The sequence below is a fragment of the Rhynchophorus ferrugineus genome, unplaced genomic scaffold, assembly GCF_030347505.1.
Source record: "Rhynchophorus ferrugineus isolate W39M unplaced genomic scaffold, kcgeb_rfMv2 rfM2, whole genome shotgun sequence".
Taxonomy (NCBI): Eukaryota; Metazoa; Arthropoda; class Insecta; order Coleoptera; family Curculionidae; genus Rhynchophorus; species Rhynchophorus ferrugineus.
The window spans coordinates 90,265,881-90,278,347 of record NW_027472581.1 but is presented as its reverse complement, the minus strand read 5'-3'; the positions used below and the strand labels follow the sequence as shown (position 1 = coordinate 90,278,347).

At 28.1% G+C, this 12,467-nt stretch overlaps 1 protein-coding gene across 1 annotated transcript; it reads right to left on the bottom strand.

The window, feature by feature from the left end:
- Nucleotides 1-7,876: 7,876 nt before the first annotated feature.
- On the bottom strand, nt 7,877-12,331 carry LOC143191628 (DNA ligase 3). The gene is made up of 8 exons (XM_076396881.1): nt 11,570-12,331; nt 11,194-11,512; nt 10,994-11,143; nt 10,514-10,932; nt 10,225-10,461; nt 9,885-10,101; nt 9,435-9,821; nt 7,877-8,484 (listed from the first exon to the last, which is right to left on the bottom strand). Exons 1-8 carry the CDS (start codon nt 12,228-12,230, stop codon nt 8,229-8,231), a joined length of 2,646 nt encoding a protein of 881 aa, XP_076252996.1. The 5' UTR covers nt 12,231-12,331; the 3' UTR covers nt 7,877-8,228.
- Nucleotides 12,332-12,467: the final 136 nt, after the last annotated feature.

The window sequence follows — 12,467 nt, the reverse complement described above, 5'->3', positions numbered from 1 at the left end:
ATTACAAAGATTATTTTTACTATTTTTTTAACGCCGCGACAAAACTATAGCACAATTAGGTAAAAACCTAATCAAAGAACTTGTATCCATTATATGAATCATCTCGACAGCGTTTCATATATATTTTAACATAATCTTGATCTAATTTTTTTAGCTTATCTTGAATAGCATTTGTTAATTATTCAGCATTATTAAATTGTTTAATATTTGGGTACATAGCGCGTACCACCTTATCCCAACAAATTCCAATCCAATACTCTGCGACCTAAAATAATCTGATAAATTCTTAAATCATGATAGTAATACTTACAAGTGTTACATCTTAGTTACAAGTAACACTGAATGATCTAAGACTTAATTTTTTGTGGTATAAACATGAAACTGTTTTTAAAAAAAAATACCTATAGTATCTATAGTATTTACAATGTATATAATATCGGAGATATATTAATCTGACATAAGTATTTAGTTACTAAAACTTAATCCAATAAAGCATTCCTTATGATAATTATTGTTTAAAATATATTATTCTAAATATTACTCTAAGGTCATGTACTTCAATGATATCATCCACATTTAGCTGATTGGCAAATATGTTCTCGACTCAAGTATGCAATAGTCCAAGATTAAGGGCAATTTAAGCAACTTCCAACCACATCTCCTAGGATTACCAATCCAACATTACTTTATCTGTCATATTTTCTCGATAAGTTGTTTCTTTTCTTGATACACATTTTAAACCAGACGTCACGAAACCAATTACTTATAATATCCAGTATAGTAGATTCATTTGTGGAATATATTCACACAAAAAGATATTGAAAAAACACTTTTTGGACAAACAAAATTAGTTTTAAATGAACGGTTCATTTTAAATCCACTATGATTAATAAATGTCAACAAAACATCCTTAAAAAGTATAAACAGTTAGTTTAAATCGACTAAAACAAACCTATTAGAACGCACATCCGCCGAATTCCTAATAAAATACATGACTATCAAATATAATAGTTATTAAAAATTAATCTGAGTATCTTCGAAACAATCACAACAAGGAAAAGAGAATATTACTTTGAATTGGGCGGAGTCTTTCTATGTCCTGTTTATTTTTAACAGATGCAGAAGCCATCTCTAGTAGTAGATATGAAAGGGACTGTTAATGATGGTACATTCTACATGTCTTTTACTTTTCCTTAGTGGTAATTTGTCCTGGTAAAAGTTAATAGAAAATATTTCGTGTAACAATATTACTTTATAATACAGTATTTTGTCATATTTAATTGCTCCCAAGTACAGCATATTTTCCTACCAAAAAGTAATACTTTAAAGAACAGCAACAAAAAAATTAAAATATACGATATATATTAAAGTTACTACTGTGCTCTTAATATGATAAAATCCAGGACTCAAAGGGACAGCTAAAGATCTACTAACAAAATAATAAAACAATCATGAAATACCATTTTGTCTATAAAATCAGTCTCAACTGTTGGTCTACAAATTATATTATTTTATTTTGCATTAATGTATTTTTTTAAACATACTTGTTAAAGAATGCAATTTTAGTTTAAGCACCCTAAGTTTTAGTTACAGTTACATTAGCACAACACAACACAAATACTCTGTATAAATAATTATATACCTACCAGGTAAAAACAATGCTAAGTCACACACATACACATCCTTTATCCAGTTACCTTGGCCTGTTTCTTCCAACAATAACGAGGTCCCTTTTTTTTATTTCCACACATACCCTGGATACACAACACTTTTGAGAATGAAGAAACATTATAATCAAATAATAGTGATTATAATTAAGTCACAAAAATGCTGAACGTACTCTATATCAAACACTCAAAAATGACTTCATAAATAAACTGAAACAAAAAACTGTTTTGTAAAAGACGATTATCATCAATCATCAAAAAATTCTCTTTGCAATGATAATAATAATGATATAAAAATATTTTTTAGGGCATTTTATGCACACCTAGAAAATATTATTAGTTACCTAAATTCAAATTAAGGACATAAAATCACTATAGTTTATTTCAAGAAAATAACAAAATATTAATAACCAACTGCATCTTATTCCAACATCTGTGAAAAATATAAACGAAATTAAAATTTTTCAAGTTCATTTCATTGATTAAAAATATGTTGATTTTATCAACCAAAATTGTCGTCCAATATTTTGTACATTATGGCTACATACTGTATAAACTTCTATGATGACTCAGAACTCTTAATCCTGTTATATTCCGTTTTAAAATCAATACATATATCCTCTCGGTATTCGCCGCTCTGTATCTAAAATAACATTTTACTATTCTTCTTTTTTTGATTATTTGTCGATATTTTATTTATTTGCGGCTCTTTTTTATAAATTCATATTTTCACAAAAATTATAATCTATACATAACCTAAATTTAACGTCTTTAATAACTCTTAAATTTTGACAGCTGTCATTTGACATGTATTAGTATTAACTTTGAGTGGCTTTAATGAAAACCCCATGCACAGAGTGTTTCACAATCGGATATAACCTAGAAACGACATTAAAGGGAATTCTAGGGAGACAACCGTAAAACGATGACCTATATATGATGGACGTAATATGGGAATGTTGCGTGGTCAAAAACACGCGAAATAACAATGACAATCCTCGACAAAAAAATGTAGCCTAATTATTCAAAAAGGAAGTAAAATTGTATGCAGATAAAAATTTATAATTAGGAAAAAGTTTCGTTGTAATAATGTTTTTCGGAAATGTTAATATTATAAGGATTCATTAGTGCTCAGTTCTGCATAGTATAAAAGTAGTTAGTATTAAAATTAATAATCCCTGTAAAATGTATGGTCGTCAACTGTTAAAAAAATCGTATTGTTGACTCTATACACAAGTTACATTGCTACACCATAATAAGAATAGTGAAGAAATGTAAAAAACACAATAAACGTCTATTTATATTATTTTTAGTGGTTACTTTGTGACTAAATAATTTTCGAACATTAAAAAAGTGAAAAAGACTATTTTGATTATTCTATTTATTTTGACTTTGACATTGTCAAATAAACTGCTCTTGACATTGACACTGACACTGACACTGACAGATATTTTATACACTATGTTCTTTTATATATTATGAAAAGAAGCAAAATATGTTAAACACAAATTCATTACAAAAATGTTACGAAATGTTTAAAGTTAATTTTTTAGGATACACAAAAACAACATTAAACTTTAAAAGGTATTAATTTCATTAAAATCTGTTTACTGGAGAGTATGATTATGTACTGGGATAAAATGGTGAAAGTATAACAAAAAATCTAAATTCGAAACATTATACTCTATATTAACTAGACCATATGGCTTTACTAAGGAACAAAAAGGACTTTGTAGAGGGTAAACCAGAACTGTCGGACATGGAAACGATACTCTCCGTATATAGGAAGATTATTTTTGTACCGAAAACAATAAGGTCTTTCAATTTCGGATTATACTAACAGCAAAGATTTGATAAATGATTACCGAGTAAAAAATCAATCGATAGAAGTCATATAGTACTTAAAATACTACTTGTTAAAAGGGATCCACTAATGATATAAAAAATAATGCTAACAAAACGTAATTTTATCGACTTAATATTGCTGATAAATATTTATTCAGGTCGTAGAGTCGGATTTCTTAATAAAAATAAATTTGTAATTAATATTAACTGATAATTGATAGTCATACATATATTGTAATTTATTTTTAAGGGTATCATATGTTTTAAAAAGACATTTTCTTCTTTTTTAATACAACTCTATAACACATCACTTAATAAGACCCAGATCTGACATATATAGTCTATTCAAAGTTTATTTGTATATACTTCATCAAAATGTTTAATGTATTGTCTACCGCAATTTGTAAATTCGTTTTAGAATCAGACAATATTTTCCTTCTCATTTTATTCTAGATAAAAAGAGACACAATGCTGTCTGATTAGTTCGAACACGTAAACGAATGAGCCTGTCAAAGTCGTCCAGTTGTCAGACGTATGCAAAATTCTTGAAAGCGATAGTGATAAGAGGTTATAACTCTAACCTATAAACTATTGTGGCTGTATAATTAACTGTAGTTTAAATAACTAACTAAACTAATAATTAACTTTTCATTATGATTTATTTTGTCGAATTTCAGAAAAATTATCGGCAATACAACTATAGACAGGTTTTTTATTGAAAATTTTATGCAATATTAAAAATACAATCATACAAAATTTAGCCCCTTTTTTGTTTCTGATATGACTAAAATTTTTCTTCACTTTTGTGGCTCTTCACTTCGCTAATAATTGAAAAAGGGATTTTAAAAATACATGAAAACTCAAATGTTTAATAACAACGAAATAAACTTTTGGTACTTTCGACCCTGAAAAAAATCTTTTTTTCAGTTATTTGTACGTTAGTTATTTGTAATGTATTTAGTACGTTCTACTGTGAAGAAGTATACAACATATCAGTTAAGATCAATTTATGAAAAACCCAACCGTTCGTTTTCAAAAATTGAATTATGAGGGACAGTTTCCTGTTGACTTAAAAATTATTCTAGTAAAGTATTCTAGACATATCTTCGTTAATCTTAAAACGGATAAAAAATTATTTTTGAAATTTTACAACCCAAGACATATAGTCTAGAAAGTTCACAACGACAAATTTTTATATAAACTAATTATTGTATTCGTTATTTAAAATTACCGCCAATTATTTAATTTAATAAGTCCTTAAAACATTTTTAGGCGTATGTTTAATTGGTTTATTTTAAAAAGTAACGAAAATTGACCCATCAATTAACCAATTCCGTCCTGCCCTTCCATATACGGAGAAACGGTTCGAAATTCGAGTTAATTGGGCGCTACTTTCCGTATTTTTTTGTCAATTTACCGATGACCACGCTTTTGACATTATAACAGTGACAATATAGGTAATTGGTCTTTAATTTATTATCTTTTACGAGAGAAATGAAACTTATTGGCTATTATATTGCTTTACTTACCGTATGCGGTAGTAGTCATAAAATAAATTCATAACAGATGGCGTTACTAATGCTTAATTAGATTTTGATATAACCTACAAATTGTTGAGTCTATATATATATATATATATATATATATATATATATATATATATATATATATATATATATATATATATATATAATGACCTATGGAAACGCCCCGAAAATATCGAAAATTCCTTTAAAAATATCCAATTTTAAACTATTCAATACACTTAAATGTTAGGAAATATTAATTTCATTGGATAAACTTTTTTTTCTTTGAAACATAAAGTAGAACTAATATAAAGTTCATTATAAAAACATGTTCTTCACAATTATAAAATAGAGCAATATAAAGAAGACAACGACTAGGGCGTAGTGCATAGTTCCAGTTTTTACGCTTGAGATACTATAATCAGTTACGGTTCATAAAAAGGAAATAATTTCTCGTCAGATTTAAAAACATAATAGTTAACTGTCGTCCGTATGGTTAAACCGACTAGATAGTATCTTGTCTAATAATGCTATTTGTAATTTATCAATTCCCTGTCTTTATTTCCCATTGAAAAAGTTTTTAAACGATCGGGGAATTGCAGGATGCAATTAGTCAATTGCAGTGACTATTATCATTTTGTAAAATTGAAGAAAATTTTGCGTTCTGGTTTAATCAAAATCGTAGTGTAGTCAACAATATAGATGACGTAATATTCTATATCGCATCAAACACTTATCTAATTATTTGAGCTTAAATTTATGTCATTAATATTAATTTTTATTATCTAAGAAGGCTTTGAAACCAACAAAACATTTTTTATTGAACACTTTACTTGTCACATGTAATATGTCACAATAATGTCCATTTTTGGAGAATCCTAACCGGTATTCGATAAACTTCGGTGGTTTCCGCCGCATTTTGCGACGTTGCCATTAACAAGTTGTCGAGAGGTGGAATTCAAGCAAACACTACAACCATTTTGAAGATTACCCTGATATTGGTCTGAGCTCTGTTTTTGTAAGGTTAAACATTTTTTTGCCTATAGTTTATTTGTTCTTGTACTAATCATATTTTGATTATAAATGGTAGGCAGTGATGGATCTATATTAATAAGAATCTATATTAAAAAGGCTATTATAATATTTTTAATCTGAAAAGACATATAAGGACATTCCATTCAGATGCATATCCATTCAATTTTTATTTTAATTTTACAAATTGGATTTATTTCAATTCCAAATCCATTATATTTTAGACCTAGTTGACCCTGAAAAAGTAAAAGTACAGATAAGTATGACTCGATGTCCTTTATGTAAGTATATCTCGTCAAACATCACAACTAGTTAATCATATAGTCATTCCACAGCATTAAAATTGAAGAGGAAACATTGAAGTTCTTGACTTACTTCAGGATTTTCAAGATTGGAGGTTCTTATTTTAGTAAAAATATTACCATTCAATTAAGAGAGAGAGATTTCAGATAGAAGTATCTTCATATGACATTTTTTGAATTATGGAAGATAAAAAATGTACCATTAATTTAACTTGAGTCTTAACAGAAATATTAGGTTAATTTATGAATTCAAGATAATTTAATATTTTTATATCATATTCTTCAAACGTACGTATAATTTTCAACATCTGGCAACGTTTAAAATTCATATCTTTATGCACATGCGGGGATTCTTCAGAACTAGACTCTTGTGTCAAATATTACGTTGATGACAGGTTACATATTACAAAACTAGTGCCCATAAAAATTGACGACAGTTTGGTTCGAAATTTGAGATACATATAGTCGAAACATAGCATTCTTTGACTATCCCTTCTCTGTCAATCAGCATGCCAATAAATTAATTTTAACACTACAAGAAAATCAGTTGAATTTTAACCAAAAACAAACTCGATGCACTTTTTCCATATACCTACATACATACATTTTTCAAAAAATTTACCCATTAAATCGAAAAATTCTTAAGTAACTAATCGCCGGTATTGGTGTATAAATTAATAGATACCATAAAACGAAAAACAATAATTGAATCAAAATTAATCAATAACTAGCCTCAGGCGCCTGATTCATTTAAAAATTATTTCCATGGTTAATTGTAGAAATGCTAGAATCGAGCTACAATTTATGAGAATAGGAAATATCTAGTTAACGATCCAAAACAAATGGTAGCTTATTATATACTATAGTCCTGAAAAATTACATTGTAAAGGTGGACATTTTAATAGTGATTTATTATGGTTTCAAGAAAGTTGGAAATTACCGTTTAGGAATATCGCTTTTTCATTTGCTAAAGTTTCAAATAGTACAAAATTTGTTTAATGAAGTTACAATTCGAACTCAACTGGAGAATGGTTAATCCAATTTACTTAATTTTTCACTCATTTGTCACATGTTTCAGATTCAGATTCAACGAATATCAAATCATTTATGAGAATCCTTTTAATATATGAAATGTCAGAATATCATATTTAAAATAAAAATTCTGGAAACTTATATGAACATTTTATTTACATAATAATTATGCCATGATCTCTATAATACAATAAATATAAAGACATAATTATTCTTGAAATATGATTAGTGAGAACACAATTTCTATTTAGTATTTTGGTACATTATTTAGAGAATATAACTGTAACATATTTAATCGACAAAAATAGTCTTAGTTGAAAAACTGCTTCTAATTTTTCACTCTGTGATCACTGGTAGATATAAAAAATTAATAATATACTAACAAACTGGATGACGATGTTACTTCACTATTTCATTTTGTAAAATTTTATATAAAGCCATTCAAACTATCAATCAAAATAAACACCTAATATAAGAATAAATTTCTTTATTTAGATACAATTTATACATATAAAATTAGAAAGCATGTAGAAAGTATGTATATTTTTCTAGGACAACTATAATAATATATATAAAGATAATAATATTTTATACAATTATTTTTTTAATAATACTGCCACAAATTATGTAGTATTGTACAACCTTTTTATCAGTTAATATATCATCAATGTATAAAAATACTTTATACAATTAAATACAATTTTATTATTAGAGTAAAACTCAATTATACAAAATATAATTATATAAATTAAAAGCATATGGAATAATAAATTACAACCCCAACTATATAATAAAAGTGTATATCACAATATAATTACAAGTTTTCAGTTCATTGTACTACATATTTTATCAAAATCTTTATCATCAGAATTTTTCACTTTCCACTTTATAATATATTTTTCGTGTTGCATTTGTTTCATATCATTTACCGAATCTAGTATCCAACGAACATGTAAATGAACAGCTGTTCTTGGCCATTCCGAAGACATCTCTTTAGTTGTCTCTTTAAAATGAAATATGTGTGTTGCCCGGTCGTATTCTTCCTGAGGTACAACTCGACCGCCATAAGCAACAAGATATCTAAAAATAATAATGATATTGGTTAGGTGACATGATCTTATGGTTAAAAATATATTTTGTTGTTCAATATGATCTCTCTTTTGCACACATTATTTTTTCTGTGCGATTGAATAAAAGGATAAAATGAATAATACACGTAAAAGCATCTAGGCCTTTCAACAAAATAGCCAATGCACGTCATCAACACCGTCAAACATATTGCCAAATTCAGTTTATAGAAACGTAAAATTCGGAGCAATCTTCCCTTTCATTTTACTAATTGGCATTACTCTAGTTAAAAAGAGACAGAATGAAGTCCGAAAAGTGCGAACAAGTAACCAAGACGGTCTATAAAATTGGATTTGTGTTGGTACTGATGGACACGGTTGTCATACGTCAATGTAAATATAATGAAACGACTCTAACCTACAAACTATTGTGGCTGTTTAATTAACTACAGTTTAAGTCCTTCAATAAATATGCCTTAAACGTACTATAATCTTAAAATAAATAACTTTATTTTATTACGTTATTTTTGTCTCATTATTTAATTTTCATTAATATTTTGTTGTCAGGGTCAAAATAAACGCAAACCTAAATTTGGTGCGGCAACATTGCATTATAAATTTTGATGACGTGCATTAGTTGTTTTATTGGAACTCATTTTATAAACTCATGGTGGATACGGCAACATTGCAAAGTTTTGAAGTCAAAAATTTAGATGACGTATATCCAAAACCTCTTTGGATAGTCTATAGTATCTTAATAATACTTACCATTTTCTTGAATAAACACCTCTGAAATGCAAAAATTCTAACAAAATTGCTTACCCATTAAGTTTATCAACGATATTATCATCTATCAAAAATTGAAACGACGAATCTAATAAGTTATTTATATCTACATAATTTACACTTTTAAATGAATCGAAGGGATATCACTAATTAATAAAAATAATTAATCGTAATTACCTTTCACTTTCAGTATTTTTATCGGACGTTACAAAGATTGCTTTAATATCATCAAAAATACTTGGTAGCGGCTTCTGAATCTTCACTTTCTTCATGTTCACTTGTTTTTTATTATGTTTGTCTTTCTCTGTCTTACTGAGGTTCCTATCTTCTTTGGCTTTTTTTGGGGGACTGTATCCAGATGGACCTTGATCGTCGTCCATATTTTTCCTTTTTTTCGGCTGGGGTTTCTCATCTGATAAAATACTGCTAATATCCTCTTTGTAATCTTTCAACAACAATGAGACATCTGTATCTTTTGAGTTTTTGAAAAGTGTTTGTAGTTCTTCCAAATTGGTGGCAGTCTCCCATGTTTTATCATGTCTGATCTTAGTTACTCTTGGAAATCTTGATTTTAAGTTAAAAAACAAATGATATTTTGGTGAAACATTAACGGTAATGATTCTTTACCTAATGGATATTCCATTAGCTGTATGAACATCATGTTGTTGTGTAAACTCGGCTCCTGTAATCTCCCAAACTGGTTGCTGTTTTGGATCTTTGGCTACAAAATCTGGCACCATTGTTCTGGTACAATTCAACCAACTGGGTACCTTGTCAGGATCCGAACTTATTTTATCCATTTTCAATTCATTTTGTAACTTTTCTAGAGTCTTATCATCATGGCCTTGAATATAAGGAATATCTTATCTTGGAACTTTGGGAACTTTATATTTATCTATCTTTATCAAAGATTTTTATTCCTATTAGGAATTTTAGTATTTGTAAATTAATAGATTATTATACATACCTGTATGGACTTTAGTCACAGTGCAAAATTTTTTAGACACTGGATTATAACAACCCATTAAAAATACTGACATCATGCCACCTTTTTGTCCAGTACCATACCATGCTCCCAAAACAATCAAATCTGCAGAATCAGCCATAGCACCACCAAATAAATAATCTTTCTTAACTTTAAGCCAGTGCCTTTTTCCTGGTTCATATTTACCCATAGTGTCTTTTAAAACTAATCCTTCTAAACCTAGACATGTTTATTAAAGTATATAGATGTCACCAGCAACTGATAAAAATACCTAATTTTAATACTTTGGCAATCATAACAGCAAGTTTCTTTGGTTCATCAATTTCCTGCATTTCTGAGAATACTATGTGATTAGGCACTTCAGTCATGTTTTCGTGTAATATTTGTTTTCTTTCCTTTAAAGTTTTATTAATTAAACTTTCTCCATTGTAATAAATGCAGTCAAACACAAACAGGCATACAGAAGCATCCTTGAATTGCGCTTTTTTGTGCACACCCAAAGTTCCAAAGGGTAATGGTTTAGATGTCGCGGTGTCCATCATAAGAATCTCGGTATCTAAAATTAAATCTTTGCCATGGGGAAAAGCTTTGGAAATATATTCTTTAAAATGGGCAACTTTATGTGGCATAACAGGTTTCAGAGATCGGGAAAAATATTTAAATTCATTTCCATGCTTATGAACTTGTACCCTGCAAATTTATAATAAATATATAATATATAGTATTGTATGTATCTTTGCATGCCAAATACCTTTCTCCATCATATTTAATTTCTGAAAACATTCCATTTGGACATTTTTTCATTGCATATTCCACTGATTTACAAGCTTCTGCCAACATTGGGAAAACTGGTGTAAGGATTTTAATATCAGCACTTTCAACATTTTTACTTTTAAAACATCTGAAAAATAACATTGAATAAACCCTATGTTCTTATAAAAATCAAAATACCTTTCTATAACACCATCCAAATCCTTTGAAGCTTTATATACATCATAAGCATCTGGGTGTACACCTTCCAAAATATGTTTTGCTCCAGCACCCATTCTCAAATCATGTTTAATTAACCTTATAATAGTTTTTAAATCCGATGGAGTTAAGGATTTCATTATTTTTCGGAAATGATCAATTTGATCATCTTCCTTGGTTAATTTTGAAAGATGTTCCAGAAAAGCATCTACTTGTTGAATGGTTATTGTTGATTCTTTTGGAATTGATTTATATTTGATGCTCTCGGTATAAAAGTGACTTATCGTATCACTAACATCACCTGAATTAATATATATATATTTACATTTTTTCATACAGGTATATGATATATTAATACCTTGTTCTAAATGTTCCAACATGGTGTCCTGGTCTTCTGAAAATATTTTACTAAATAATTTAATTAATTGTTTACTTTGTAAATTATATATCCTTTTAACACTTCCAGGTAATAGTAACCTACACCAAATTTCTGGATCTCCTTGAAAACCATTATTAGATGAGCCTTTTTCAAACATTGTCTTTATAATAGCTGTTTTATCCAAGTAACTAGGATGATTTGCTACTTTTTCAACTATATTTTGAAAGGTTTTAAATAAATTATCATCAGACTGAACATCACTACTATCTATGCTGTTAATTTTCTGTTTTGAAGGGGCTTTCTTAACTTTTTTAGAAGTTTTAGTTACACCAAATAGTTTATTGATATTTGTTATTTTTCCTTTTATAAGCTCTTGATCAGTTTCATCTAGTAAATCAAAGCCTATTATATCGTTCTCACTTTCAATTTTTTTGGTTGTCGCTCTTTGCTTCTGAAACATTTCGAAAATACAGTCGACATGATGCCAGCTCTTCATTTTCCCATCGCCAAATGGGTTTGCTCCGATCTTTGCTATTCTTAATTCACCTTGTAAACACTTTTGTTTACATTTTTTGCATCCTGCCCTTCCATTTTTGGCTACTTCAATTTCAAATATTCTTTCATCCTCCGTATCTGACATGTTAATTTTCTATTTTATGATCCCAATAGGGTGGACTAAAATTAAAATTATCTAAAACCTATATTTAAATTAACCTATAAGTGTTTTCATTATCTTCCTTTGATATGGATATATAATTTCAAATTATATATGAATATATATAGACAAATAGGTTTCAAATACTGAGCGAAAAATACAAATAGTATAGACCCGTTTTATTAAAATTGTAATATACTGCTTTCATTTAAAATTAATATT

Bases quoted from the DNA above. Each gene is read 5' to 3' on its own strand.
- LOC143191628 (XM_076396881.1), bottom strand. From the start codon at position 12,230: ATGTCAGATACGGAGGATGAAAGAATATTTGAAATTGAAGTAGCCAAA. The intron at 11,513-11,569 runs GTATTAATATAT...ATATTAATTCAG, and splicing joins GTTGGAACATTTAGAACAAG to GTGATGTTAGTGATACGATA. The intron at 10,462-10,513 runs GTATTTTTATCA...AAACATGTCTAG, and splicing joins TGCCAAAGTATTAAAATTAG to GTTTAGAAGGATTAGTTTTA.